At 67.1% G+C, this 14,341-nt stretch overlaps 1 protein-coding gene across 1 annotated transcript; it reads left to right on the top strand.

Moving 5' to 3' along the window:
- Positions 1–2,709: 2,709 nt before the first annotated feature.
- On the top strand, positions 2,710–13,184 carry GABRD (gamma-aminobutyric acid type A receptor subunit delta; the record flags this gene model as incomplete). The annotated part of the gene is made up of 9 exons (XM_079778040.1): positions 2,710–2,777; positions 8,211–8,323; positions 8,708–8,775; positions 8,862–9,082; positions 10,842–10,924; positions 11,334–11,471; positions 12,117–12,272; positions 12,425–12,636; positions 12,909–13,184. 9 exons carry the CDS (start codon positions 2,710–2,712, stop codon positions 13,182–13,184), a joined length of 1,335 nt encoding a protein of 444 aa, XP_079634166.1.
- Between the last annotated feature and the right edge of the window lie 1,157 nt (positions 13,185–14,341).

Here is a 14,341-nt window from a genome sequence, read left to right as displayed (position 1 = left end):
TGCTGCGAGTCTGTGGTCTGCAGGGGGCTTCTTATTTAAAAAATATGTTTTTATTGATTTTAGGGAGGAAGGGAGAGGGAGAGAGAGAGAGAGAGAGAGAGAGAGAGAGAGAGATCAATGGTGAGAGAGAATCACGGATCGGCTGCCTCCTGCACGCCCCACACGGGGGATGGAGCCTGCAACCCGGGCCTGTGCCCTGACCGGGAATCAGACCGTGGCCTCCTGGTTCCTAGGTCGACACTCCAGCTCTGAGCCACGCCGGCCGGGCAGCAGGTGGCTTCTTGACCTCTCTCTCTACTCGGGTTTTGAAGGGGGTTTGCCTCCAGGCTGGAGGGAGAGGAGTCGGTTTGATGCCAGGTGTCCGCCCTGGCCCTGCAGCTGGGCTCACAGCCCCCCTCCTTTCAGTACCGAGAAGGTCCCGGGCCTGGCCGAGTAGCTCAGTTGATCAGAGCGTCACCCCGATGCGCCAAGGTTGCGAGTTTGATCCCTGGTCAGGGCACATACAATAACCAACCAAAGAATGCAGAAATAAATGACACAACCACTCTCTCTCTCTCTCTCTCTCTCTCTCTCTCTCTCTCTCTCTCTCGATTTTCTTAAAAAATAATGAAATAAAATAAATACTGAGACGGTCCCGGGGCTGACAGCCTCTGAGAGACGCCGGGACCAGGGCAGAGACCGACCGTCCGTCCGCACGGGGCCCAAAGCTCAGGACGGAAAGGCAGGAGGAGGTGCCTGCGTGGTCCACACACCTCTGCGCTGGCTTTGGAGACTCTGAGCCCGTGTGTTCCTGCATTTATTAATCGCCTGGCGCCGTGGCCGGCAAACCGCGGCTCACGAGCCACATGCGGCTCTTTGGCCCCTTGAGTGTGGCTCTTCCACAAAATACCATGGCCTGGGCGAGTCTATTTTGAAGAAGTGGCGTTAGAAGAAGTTTAAGTTAAAAAAATCTGGCTCTCAAAAGAAATTTAAATTGTTGTACTGTTGATATTTGGCTCTGTTGACGCATGAGTTTGCCGACCACTGGGCTAGTGTATGCCAGAGGCGTGGACACAGGCGACGCCCTGACGAAGCAGGCGGACAGGGTCCCTGTCTCGGGCGGGGTGGACGATGACCCTCGGGGACACTCCGGCACTCGCTCGGAGCCGGCCGTGCTCTGGGCTCTGTGTTTTGTTTGTTTTTCATGAATTAATTCCTCGGCTCCCAGCAAAGCCAGGCAGATGGACACGTGGGAACGAGGCCGCGGGGCGGCAGGCACACACTCAGATGTGCTGCCCGGCACCTGGAGCCCAGGGCTTCCGGCCCGGAAGGACCCAGGTCAGCAAGGGCGGGAGGACCCCCCGCGGGGGGCATGTCACTGAGACCTGGCCGGTGTTCTCGGGGCCCCTGTCCGGCTCGGGGGCAGAGAGCTGGGACCAGCCCTCCTTCCGTTCCTGGCACTCAGGGTTGGGGTGCAAATGTCCGGCCGCACAGCCCGCCCGCACCCCCTCCACCCGCCCTGCGCTGGCGGGGACAGGCCGCCCAGGACCACCGCCCGTGCTCGCGTCCCCACGGGCAGCGCCGTGTTGGCAGCCGATGTCGCGTCCAGACGTGAATAAAGGCCTGAAGTTGGGGATCAGCTTTTTTTGGGAAAACTGCCGCAGAATTTTCTGTTCAAAGGAACTAAAATAGGAAATGTGCCGGCCCGGCTTCCTCAGCGTTTTGGGGGGTGGGGAGGGTGGATGCCACTGTGTCTGGGGCCCAGCCGTCTGCGCGGCTCCTGGAGGGGGTGGCCGGATGTGGCCAGGTGTGATGGGGCCTGACCTCCTGGCAGAGAGGTCACCCCCGCTGTGGCCTGGCCAGGGGAGCAGCGACACCCCCCCTTCCCCTCCCGGCCGCTGGGCTGGGGTGGGCAGAGCGGCCCCGGGGGTACCGCTCCGGCTCTGTGTTGACAGGTTTTTAAAAAATATATAATTTTATTGATTTCAGAGAGGAAGGGAGAGGATGAGAGAGAGAGAGAGAGAGAGAGAGACATCAATGATGAGAAAGAACCACTCATCGCTGCCTCCTCACGCCCCACACTGGGGATCAAGTCCGCAACCGCGCATGTGCCCTGAGCGGGAATCGAACCCAGAACCCAACCGTGACCTCCTGGTTCCTAGGTCGGCGCTCAGCCCAGACTGTGTGGAGGGTTTTGGAAGGAGGTGCTGGTGGGGTCTCCCCCAGGGACGCCGGCACCCCCACCCCAGCCCCCCGGGCCGCCCCAATCAGCTCCTCTGGCCCGTGAGCCCCACAAACAGCCCCGCAAACTGGTCAACTCCGCCTCGGAGACCAGGTCCTGCCGCCCGTGCGTCCGAAGGCCCCTGACCCGGCCCGGGCGGCCGCCTCCCCCGGGCTGTGCGCGGAGGGACCCGGTGAGCCGCCGCCTAGCCGGGCAGCGGTGGGACTGCCGAGCCAGACCCCAGGCCGGTCCGGGGAGCCCCGGGGGCGGTGCTCGCGGCTGCGGGGCGGCGGGTTGCGGGGAGGAGTCGGCGGACTCGGAGCGGGCGGGGCGCCAGGTGGGGCGGCTCCGCTTTGCGCTCCTCCGCCCTCGCGCCCGCCCCGCGCCGCGCGCCCTCCCGCCTCCGCCCGCCTGTGCGCCGCCGCGGCCGCCAGGGAAGCAACTTCGCGAGCGCCCGCGACCTGCCGGCCCCCGGCCCCGCGCCCCCCGGCGCCCGGCACCCCGAGGCCATGGACGAGCTGGCCTGGCTGCTGCCCCCGCTCCTCCTGCTCTGCGCGCCCCAGCCCCGCGGCACCAGGTGAGCGCGCCGCAGCCGAGCCGGGGCGGCCGGAGGGAGTCGGGGCGAACCGAGCTGCGCCCCGTGTCTGCCCTCCCGAATGCCCCCGCGCTCGCGCCCTGTCCCACCCTCACCCCCGTGTCCGCCCCCCACCCCGAGTTCGCCCCGTCTTCCCTGCCCCCCGCCCCGTCTCCCCGTGCCGGTCCCCCTCTTCCCCGGGACTCCCGCCTGCGGGGTCCGCGCGCAGGGCGCTGTCCGCCGTCCGGGTGCTGAACTGGCGCTGCGGGGCGGGAGGCGGGCGCGAGCTGCTCCCAGTTGTGCCCGGAGCCCCGGCACTTGGCGGGTCCCTGCGTGGTGGGTCCGGGCGGGAGGGCGCCCTTCTAGGCGCGGGCTGCGCGCTCGGCAGGCGTCGCTGCGGGCAGGAGGGCAGGAGCGATCCGGGAACAGGAGCGGCTGCTCCCTCTCCGGGTGAGCAGGGCCACCCCCAGGTCCTGGCCCCGGAGCAGGTCTGGGCGGCAGGAAGGCGGCCCTCAGGGCTGTAGGAGTGAGAGTGCGGCCGGCGCGGGGGTCCCCTCTCCGGGGCCATTTCAAAGGGCGTCCCCTGAGCTCTGAAGTGTGCAGGTGGGAGCCAGCCAGGCGCCCCTACAGTCAGGAGGGGATGAGCGCCCGTCCCCAGAGAAAGAAGGGGCCCCCTCCCCAGCTGGCTGCCCTCCCTCTGCCCCCCGGGGACCAGCAGGGCCCCTGCTTGCTCTTCTCCTCCGTGGGGACTTGAATTGGGCACCAGCCGCCCAGCGGCCTGAGCCCGGGCCTGGCCACCTCCCATGCGAGTGGAGGGCCTTTTGGTGAGAGGGCTCTGCAGAGAAACCCGAGCAAAAACAGACCCCCCCCCCCCGCCCCCCGTGGCCGGTCGCTCACTGGTTAGAGCGTCGGCCAGAAGGCTGACCGGTTGCAGGTTCAAGGGCACGCACCTCGGTTGCAGGCTCGATGCCCGGCCCTGGTTGGGGAGCCTGCGGGAGGCAGCCAATCGATGTGTCTCTCTCACACTGATATTTCTCTCTCTGTCTCGCCCCCTCCCTTCCCCTCTTTGTAAAAAATCCATGGAAAAAAAATATCCTCAGGGGAGGATTAACAACAACAACAACAAAACACACACAAAAACCAGACGACCCCCCCACCTGTATCTGGGATGTCAGTCAGCCCACTGATGTCAAAGGATGGAGAGCTGAGCGGCCGACCGCCAGCCTGTGTTGCTGCAGGCTCTCGGGCAGCCCGTCCTGGGAGGGGGGAGGGGGGAGGCGGGATTGGTCAGAGCTTCCTTGTAGGTGGCGTGGAGGCCTGGGCCTGGCAGTGCCGGGCCGCGTGCCCCGGTCCCGGGCAGGGCTGACGTGCGGTTGTTCTCATCCTGGGCGGGCTGTGCCCTTCATCAGCCCCGTGGACCTTCCTGCTCCCGCCTCCCTCCTGCCCAGACCAGGGAGGGGCAGGCGGAGGCGGGCGTCGCCGCAGGTGCCGGACGCCCTGGTCAGCTGGCGACCCAGGCCCACGGCCACGGCCACGACCTCTGAAATCCAAGGCTCTCTGAGCCCTAACATCTCGGCCCAAGTGTTACCCCAAGACTCATCTGGCGGGAAAGCCTGTCTCGCTCGGACAAGGGGTTCATTTGCCGTCACCGCCCTATTTCAGGGCGTTTGTACGTGTCCCGCGGGGAAGCTCTCCAGCCCCCCAGGCCTGCACGGGCTCGGGCACCCTCCGCCTCGCTGGAGTCTGACACATTCTGAACTCCGACCCCGCCTGGCCCCGGGGTGTGGGCGAGGACGGGCCTGCGTGTGCGGAAGGCTGTCAGGCCGTGGCCCGGCCCACGGGAGCCTGTGCTTGGCGGGCCTCGGCGGCCACCTCCAGACGGCCTCCCTCCACCAGCTCCCGTGTCCCTCCCCCGCAGAGAGCAGAAGGACTGCACCCCTCGCGCCTCGGGGTCCGGGTCCTCACCCCCAATGCAGGGGGTACAGTGGGACTCACAGGGGGTGCCTGGTGCCTGTTCAGGCTGCCGGGCCGTGGCCCAGGCCGGGGTGGGGGGGAGCGCTCTGTGGGGCGAGAAGCACGTGCCTGCAGCGTTGGGGGGCCGGTCAGAGCCGTGCCTCCCCGGAGTCCGACCACCACTCCCGCGTGGGCACGGCTCTCACCAGCTGCGCGCCGCGTGGGTGGCCTTCGCTGCTGCTGGCACCTCATCTCCCTGGAGAAGCCGCGCCCGCAGCTCCTGCCTCCGGCTCACCGTGCGCTCCTGGCGGCTCCGCTTTGCCTTGGTAACTGCGGTGCCAGCGCGGCGGGTGTTGCTCTAAAAACAGAGCCGCCAGGGATCCGTGGGCTGTGTGTGTGCAGTGTGTGTGGGGGGGTCCTGGGGGAGGAGGACCCCGGCTTCACTCCGTACACCCACCTTCCCCTTCTGTCCCCAGGGGCACGGACGGTGACAGGGGCGGGAGGGGGCGAGGTCTGCTGGCCCCCAGGGCGCGGGGGGAGGGCGGGGGCTGCCGCCAAGGTGGCCACTCCGCCCAGGGGGTTGAGCCAGGCCCGTGCCCCTGCACTTGTGATCATCTCCCCAGAGGGAACCCTGCCCCGAGGCCCCGTGGGGTCCTGGGCCGTCACGGCCAGCAGCTCTCTCCCAAGATGCTGTTAGTCACCACAGTCACCTCCACGCTGAGCTCCCGCGTGGCGCCCACCCCCTTCCTGCCCCCCAGAACCCGGACTGGCACGGAGCATGCCCTCCTGGCGTCTGGACCGCCACACCCCTGCACAGCCGGTGGGCAGCAGCGCCTCCCTGGGTGGGAAATGACATCAGGGAGAGCCTGTCCCCTTCCCCCCTGAGGTCGCAGAGGCTGAGCCATCTCCTGGCGTCCGGCCGCTTCCGGGCCAGCCTCACGGAGGGGCCGCCCCTGGGGCTGACCAGGGCCTGGCCCTCAGCCCCGGGTGGGCGTGGGGTGCGGTGGCAGGAGTGTGTCACCTGGCCCGCAGCCCGAGGCCCGGAAGGACGGCGTCTCCTGCCGACCTGGTTCCGGCTGCGCTGCCGCTGGGTGGCAGCTGGGCTGGTCCAAAAATAACGCCTCTTCCCCATCCCTTTGCAGCGACCTTCAGCGTGGCCTCCATCGCCCTTCAAACCGTGCTTCCCGGGGGCGGGACGTCTCTAATTCCTTTTGATCCTTTGCTACAAAGCACCTGCCCCCCCCCCATCCTGGGCCGGCCGTCACCCAGGTGGGCCCATCCAGGGCACAGGTTGAGGGTCTGCAAGTGTCATCAGCTAAGAAGCTCCTGGTTCAAGGTCAACCTTCCTCAGAAGGCCACGAGTGAAACAGACAAGGGGCCTCCAGAGCCCAGGCGGGCCTCCGGGTGCTGGCCCCCGCCCCCCCCGCCCAGCACAGGGGGCGGGGCCCAGCGCTGCACCTGAGGCTGAGGCTGGGCTGTACCCTCAGCCCGGGAACTCCAGCCCCACCCGCTGCTGCTCCAGAAACGCCAGGCCCCTGGTGGCCCCGGGCTGGGCCAGGCCCCCTTCTGTCTCCGTGGGTCCCGTCCACTCCGCCTCCCCCGGGGAAAGGGGAGGGGAGGAGACAGAGGCTCCGAGGAAGCATTGATCTGGGGGAGCACGGAGGCCTGGGCTGCAGCGGCCACGTGAGGCGCTGGGCAAGGGGCTGGGCACGGCGGCCGCCCACAGGGCCTCAGCTTGGCTGCGGGGACGGGTACTGGGGAGCCGGAGCCAGGGGCTCGGCCGCCAATGACAAGGAGATGGTCCCTGAGGGAGCAGGATGCGAGGGAGCCGGGCTGGGGCCCCCACTGTGGGGAGGGGAGGCGTGGCCGGCAGGGTGGTGGGAACCCAGAAGGGAGGGTGGCCTATAGGAGGAGCAGCGTGGGCACCTGGGCAGGCGGGTCCGGCTCCGGGCACAGGGAGCCCGGTCTCAGGGCCCCGGGTCCAGATCTTGGTCCCTCATGTCTCCCCCACGGGCACAGGCCAGGCTTGGGGCCCAAGGTGACCTTGTCGGAATAGAAGTGATTCAGAGACTAACAGGAGGGTTATCCATAAGTATATATATATTCATAAATACAAATACACATGTAAATATATATATAGGTTTCAGAGAGGAAGGGAGAGGGACAAAGAGAGGGAAACACCAGTGATGAGAGAGGAAGGAGCCATGGATCGGCTGCCTCCTGCACGCCCCCGCCTGGGGCTCGAGCCTGAAACCCGGGCATGTGCCCGGACCGGGAATCGAACCGTGACCTCCTGGTTCATAAGTCAAAGCTCAACCGCTGAGCCACGCGGGCCCGGGGAGAGTCATTCTTGGATGCCCCCCGTCATTCCCGGCTCTGCCACCCCCACGGTGGGCCCCCCGGTGGCTGGATGTGGGTGTGAGCGGGCTGGGGCTGATGGAACGAGCGACCACAGACTTGGGGGCCGGGTCCTCCCCCAGTTCTGGGGGCCAAGTCCGCTGTCCAGGTGTGGGCAGGTTGCTTGCTTCTGAGGCCTCGGGGAGCACCCATGGGGGGCCCCTCCCAGCTCCCGGGCCTCGGGCCTGGGCTGCGCTGGGCCTGGGAGGTCAGGGGGCCTCCCCCGCGTGTCTGTTCTCTCCAAGCCAGTGTGGCCTCATCTTAGCCAATCACCGTGCAAAGACCCACTTCTAAATAAGTCCCACGCTGGGGTCTGGGTGGCATGAGTTTTGGGGCCACTGCTCACCCCAGGGCGGGTGAGCGGAAGGAGGGTGGGCGGGGGAGCCGCTGGGAGCTCCGTGCTTCCGGCTGTCGGCGGGTGTGGGCCTCAGGGTGCCCGCCAGGCGTGTGGCACCCACAGGGGCCTGCCAGGGTGTCGGTGGGATCACCCTGCAACCAGGAGGCTGGCCCCAGCTTCTCCGGGGTCCGGCTCAGCTCCAGAAGCACATGGCAATTGGGGGCTCTGGGCCAGAGGTCAGGAGGCGGCTGCAGCCTCCCCACGGGCTCTGGGCCTGGCCCGAGGCAGGTTGGGGACCTCAGCCGCCCCTCCCTTTCCCTGGCCCTCAGCCTCCTGGTCCTGCGTCCTTTCGCTGAGTCCCTCCGGCAGGACGCGTCCTCCTCGGGGGCCGAGAGGTGCGACGGGCCCTTGTCGGGGTCCCCTGAGGCCTGTCGGAAGGGAGGCCCTAATGTGGGGGCTCTGGGGCTGGCTGCCCTCTGGGGGCCCTTGGTGGAGGGCTCAGGGGGCTCCTCCCAGGCTGGGGCTCCGCCTGACCCTGGCGGCCTCTGTCCAGGCCACGCTGGAGGGGCGGATGCTGAGCAGAGGCCGGGGGACAAATGGAGCAGCCCCGGGCTCGGCGCCTCCCTGGGCCCCGGCTCCGGCAGGGTGCCTGGCCGGCGGGCTCTCAGCTTGGCGCTCCCTGTCCACTGGCCCAGCGCAGGCCGGGCCCATCCCCGGTGCCGCCTGGACCTCGGGCCTTGCGTTTCCAGGGCGATGAATGACATTGGGGACTACGTGGGCTCCAACCTGGAGATCTCCTGGCTGCCCAACCTGGACCACCTGATGGAGGGCTACGCCCGGAACTTCCGCCCCTGCATCGGAGGTGGGCAGGTGGGCGGGGGGTGAGGGGCCGGTGACCCTGGGCCTGGGCTGGCTCCCCTGAGGGGGCATCACACCGTGAGCGTCAGCCCCCCAGGGACACAGCTGGGAAGGTGGATCCCCTAGGCCTCCCTGCAGACTTGGCCTGACATGGCTCCTCCTACAGCCTGCTGGTCACAGTCTCACCTGCCTGGGCTTTCCTGGCCTGGGTCCGTGTGTGTGCGTGTGCGCATGTACATGTGTACGCGTGCATGTGTGTGTGCGCGCGTGCATGTGCGTGTGTGTGCGCATGGGTGTGTGCATGTGCGTGTGTGCGTGCGTGTGTGTGTGTGTGTGTGTGTGTGTGTGTGTGTGCAGGGTCTGGCCTCAGCCTGCTCCCTCCCCGCAGGCCCCCCCGTGAATGTGGCGCTTGCCATCGAGGTCGCCAGCATCGACCACATCTCCGAGGTGAACATGGTAGGTGTGCCGGCCTCTGCCCCCCTGCACCCAGGATTGGACGGGCGCCCCAGGACGGCGGCTGACGGCAGGCCCTCCCGCCCCAGGAGTACACCATGACCGTGTTCCTGCACCAGAGCTGGCGGGACGGCCGGCTGTCCTACAACCACACCAACGAGACGCTGGGCCTGGACAGCCGCTTCGTGGACCGGCTCTGGCTGCCCGACACCTTCATCGTCAACGCCAAGTCCGCCTGGTTCCACGACGTGACCGTGGAGAACAAGCTCATCCGGCTGCAGCCCGACGGGGTGATCCTGTACAGCATCCGGTGAGCCGCCGGGACCCGGGCTCACGGGGGGGGGGGGGTGCGGGGGGGCCTATCACACCCTCCGACCAGCAGCCACTGCTCAGCAAACGTGACGGCGGAGGTTGCCAGCGGCACCGACAGATTCAGCTTCTGGCCAACACGGCCGCCACCTTTTTTTAAAAAAATGGGGCAAAATTCACATGGCATAAGATGAACCCTTTTAAAATGAACAGTTCAGCCCTGGCTGGTGTGCTCAGTGGGTAGAGCATCGGCCTGTGGACCAAAGGGTCCTGGGTTCGAGTCCGGTCAAGGGCAGGTACCTCGGTTGCAGGCTCCTCCCCGGCCCAGGCCCTGGTCGGGGCGCATGCAGGAGGCAACCGATCGATGTGTCTCTCTCAGATCAATGTTTCTCTCCGTCTTTCCCTCTCTCTTTCACGCTCCCTAAAAATCTATGGGAAATACCCTCAGGTGAGGATGAACAACAAATAAACAATTCAGTGACACAGCCGTCACCGTACTGTGCAATCATCGCCCTGTCTAGCTCCAGAACATGTCATCCCCCCAAAAGGAGACCCCGCACCATGACGTAGTGGCTCCCTGCTCCCCCCGCCCCCCTGAACCCCGGAAGTCACCAGCCTCTGTCTGGGGACCTGCCCCTCTGCACGCACTTTGTACAGACTCGCCCCACACTGGGACGCCGTGTCGCCTGCTTCACGCGTCCACGTGGCGTCTCTGAGGCGCATCGTCGGAACATGGGTCACGGCTCCGTTCCTCTTCGGGCTGATGCTCCACCCAGGGTCCCCCAGCTTCTGCGTCCATTCGTCCATCCACGGACGCCGGGCGGTGCCCACCTTCGGGCGACTGTGAGCGGCATTGCTACGAACATGCGTGTTCGTGTCGTTGAACACGTGTTTTCTGACACGTGCCTTTTAAACATGGATTTAGTTGCCAACATTTTGAAAATCAGGAGGTTTACATAGGAATCTAAATTCTCTTGGAAAACCAGGATGCTTGGCCGCTGGGCCACGGACAGCATTTTTTTTTTTTAAGTTGGAGAGCCACTGGATTAGAGTTTTAATTTAATTTAATTTTTTAAAATATATTTTATTGATTTTTTACAGAGAGGAAGGGAGAGGGATAGAGAGTTAGAAACATCGATGGGAGAGAAGCATTGATCAGCTGCCTCCTGCCCACCCTCCTACTGGGGATGTGCCCGCAACCAAGGTACATGCCCTTGACCGGAATCGAACCTGGGACCCTTCAGTCCGTAGGCCGACGCTCTATCCACTGAGCCAAACCGGTCAGGGCCACGGACAGCATTTTGAAGGATGAAGAAAGTGAATGAAATCCAATCCTTCATTCTTTAAAAAAAAAATTTTTTTTTTTTTATTGATTTCAAAGAGGAAGGGAGAGGGAGAGAGAGATTGAAACTTCAATGATGAGAGAGAATCATTGATCGGTTGCCTCCGTCCGCCCCCCACTGGGGATCGAGCCCACAACCCGGGCCTGTGCCCCGGCCGGGAATCGAACTGGGGCCCCTTTCGTCCGCAGGCCGACGCTCTGCCCACTGAGCACACCGGCCAGGGCCCGTCCTTCGTTCTTGAAGGGAGACCCACTCATTCTCTGTCCACCCAGGAGCCACCCAAGCCCACGGGCGAGGCCGGGGCTCCTGGGAGGGGCCCCTCAGGGGGGCACAGGGCCTCTGCCCGTTGGGTCAGGGAGCGGCCGGCCTCCAGGGCCTGCGTCCCCCTGGGACCCTCCTGCTGTGTTGTCCGCACAGAATCACGGCCACGGTGGCCTGCGACATGGACCTGGCCAAGTACCCCATGGACGAGCAGGAGTGCACGCTGCACCTGGAGAGCTGTGAGTGCCGGCCGCCGGCTCCTGGGCAGCGCCCACGTCTCGGGGACCTTGCTGTGGGCGGGCAGGGGGCTCGGCTGGCCGGGCCCTCCCTGTGCAGCTGGCCCGGCTCAGGGGCGGGGAGCGACGGGGACGGGGCCTCCGGGGAGCCTGAAGCCAGGGCAGGAGCAGAAGTGGGTGTCGGTGCCCCGCCCCGCACAGCCGGGCCCCGAGCCCAGGGAGGCGTGGACGTGCACGGCTGGGCCGCCTGGGGATGGGGGCCTGTGCTCGCACCAGCTCCTCGGGCCCCGCCCACCGCCGAGGCCTCCCTGGCCCTGGCGCCCGTGTTTCGGGCCCCCCTGGGTGGGCAGGGTCTCCAGCTGCGGGCAGGGGCTGGGCCGGGGCCCCGCTGCCCACGTGTGCTCTCCCGCAGACGGCTACTCGGCCGAAGACATCGTCTACTACTGGTCGGAGAACCAGGAGCAGATCCACGGGCTGGACAAGCTGCAGCTGGCCCAGTTCACCATCACCAGCTACCGCTTCACCACGGAGCTCATGAACTTCAAGTCGGGTAACGTGGCCTCTGGCCTCTCCCTGGAGCCCGGCTCCCGGTTTCCCGGGCATTCGGCTGAGGCCCTCGCCAGCTCCGGGACCTGGGCGTCAGCGGTAGACCGCTGGTGGGCACCGGCTGTGCCCCAGGGCGGGCCTGGGTCAGCTTTTCTCCGTCTTATTCCTCAGTCCTTGGTCACTTCCCGGGGTAGCAGCGCCTTGAGTTTGGGGGCCACTGAGGGGTGCAGGGTGCCCCCGGAGCCCCAGGACTGCAGGGGCACAGGGCCAAGCCTTGGGGGCTGCCTCGTGTCCCGGCCCCGCCTGCCCGCTCATCGGGGCTTGTGAGCCCAGCCCCGTTCTTTCCTTGAGCTCAGCCGTGCAGGGCGGGGCCGGCCCCTCTGCTAGGAGGTCCCTCTGGGCCGTGCTGAACAGCGGGGAGATCTCCCCCCGCCCCATGCTCCTCCCTCTGGGTGGCCAGGCTGCAGGGGGTGGTGGCGAAGGCAGGGGGCTAGGGTCCCCCTTCCTTCTGAGGCTCGCAGGGGCCCGAGGGCCGTGGTAGGGGCAAGGGGGAGGGGCAGGATGGTGCTGGGTCTTGACGGCTTCCCTCCCCCTCCTCCCCTCCCCCCTACGCTCCCCTCCCCCCCCCCCCCCCCCCCCCGCCCCGCAGCCGGCCAGTTCCCTCGGCTCAGCCTGTACTTCCACCTGCGGAGGAACCGGGGCGTCTACATCATCCAGTCCTACATGCCCTCCGTCCTGCTGGTCGCCATGTCCTGGGTCTCCTTCTGGATCAGCCAGGCAGCGGTGCCTGCCAGGGTGTCTCTAGGTACCGGCCCAGCTGCCCCTCCCAGGGAGCTGGTGGATGGGCAGGAGCCGGGAGCAGGACCGGGACCCCGTCAGCCATGAGCCCAGGCCTTGCCCTGGCCCCCTGAGCCCGCCGCCCTCAGGGCAGTGGGCTCACCACCCCGCCTCCCACAGGCATCACCACGGTGCTGACCATGACCACCCTGATGGTCAGCGCCCGCTCCTCCCTCCCGCGGGCCTCGGCCATCAAGGCGCTGGACGTGTACTTCTGGATCTGCTACGTGTTCGTCTTCGCCGCGCTGGTGGAATACGCCTTCGCCCACTTCAACGCCGACTACCGGAGGAAGCAAAAGGCCAAGGTCAAGGTCACGGAGCGGAGGGCAGAGGTGAGGCCGGGCTGTGCTGGTTCCCTGGAGCTCAGGACCAAGGACAGCTCCCACCCCTCAACACACAGGCGCGCTGGGGTGGCCGACCTGTTTCCCCGAGCCCGCCCGACCCCCTGCCGCCTGCTCCCGCCTGCGCCCGCCTGCTCCCGCTGCGCCCGCCTGCTCCCGCCTGCTGTGGATCACAGAGCTGCTGGCCAGGGTGGGGTCCCGCGTGGCCACCTCGGCCATCTCAGGCCGGGCCGCCGGCTCAGCTGCCTCCTGCTCCCTGGCAGGTGGACGTGAAGCACGCCATCGTGCTGTTCTCCCTCTCGGCGGCCGGCGTCTCCCAGGATCTGGCCGTGTCCCGGCGGCCGGGCCGCCTGCCCGGGAACCTCCTGGGCTCCTACCGGTCCGTGGAGGTGGAGGTGGGGGCGGCCGAGAAGCAGGGAGGCCTCCGCTCCCTTTTCAAGCCCATCGACGCGGACACCATCGACATCTACGCCCGTGCGGTGTTCCCCGCGGCCTTCGCGGCCGTCAATATCGTTTATTGGGCGGCGTACGCCCTCTGAGGCCCGGCCTCCGCCGCACAGCCTCTGGGGAGCGGGGACCCTCGCTCGGCTCGGATCTGCGAGTTTCAAAGTGGAGGCCACAACAGGCCACGTGACACCGGAGGGACACCTCGGCCCCCAAGCCCCTGGCCCGGCTCACCTCCCGGAACACCCCCCTGGGGCCCTCCCACTCGCCCCGCCTGCGGACGCCCAGCCCAGCTCCTCGTCCCCAACAGCAGAGCCAGGCGGCGCCGGGCCCGTGGGGGGCACACACTGGACTCGGGAAATGCCCCCGACTCCCGGGCTGTCTGGGGATTGAACCGGGAGCGGAGGCGGCTGGGCGTGGGGGTGCTCGTTGCCTGGCGAGAGGGCGGAGCGGGCGCCATGAGCCTCTGGTCCAGCATGAAATAAAGCGAAGCCTCCGGCCCGTAGCCTCTCTCCCAGCCGCGGGCCGTGGCCCCTCTAGGCGCCCCTCCTCCAGCCATGGCTCGGCGGGCACCGGGCGGAGGGACTCGAAGACAGACGCTCGAGTCCCAGAGGCTGAGCCATGTGGCCACGTCCGGGGTATCGGCGGGAGGGCAGAGTTTGGCGGGGGGGGGGGGGGTGTCCAGGAGTCGCAGCGGCTCCCCTGTCTCGGTCCCACGGCCGCGGTGCCCGGACGGTGCCTTCCTGGAGGAGGCGATGGGAGGGCAGAGGCCATCCAGTCCCCACAAACCCCAGCCCCTTCCCAGCTCCCCTGCCTCTGGAGACGCGGGACAAGGTCACAGCTTAGCACAACGGGCCACGGGAGACCCGGCAGGCAGCTCTAAGGAGGGTCCGATGTCCGGTGCTGCCTCCCGAGCCGGAGGGAGCCGGAGGGAGCCGGAGGGAGCCGGAGGGAGCCGGAGTGCCATCAGAGGGCAGCTGTGAGGGCCGCTCTCCTGAGCGGCTGGAGGCTGGCTCTGTGGGCAGGGTCGCCGGCTGCAGGTCCTACTGTGCCCAGGGGGCCCCTCCCGGGAGCCCACCTCATGGCACCTCGAGGGGTGCTTGCTGGGCACCGTCCCTCCCTGGCACAGCCCGCCCAGGGGGCCAGTGTCCCCGGCCGTGAGGGAGGCTCCTGGAGTTGCTCACCCACAGGCAGGGTGGCCGCCGAGGTCCAGGCGCTCCAGCCAGAGGCACAGGCCCCGGCTGCTCCCCAA

Source organism: Cnephaeus nilssonii (assembly GCF_951640355.1).
Source record: "Cnephaeus nilssonii genome assembly, chromosome: 7".
Lineage (NCBI taxonomy): Eukaryota > Metazoa > Chordata > Mammalia > Chiroptera > Vespertilionidae > Cnephaeus > Cnephaeus nilssonii.
The sequence above is the reverse complement of the archived record's forward strand: the minus strand, read 5'-3'. Positions and strand labels throughout refer to the sequence as shown.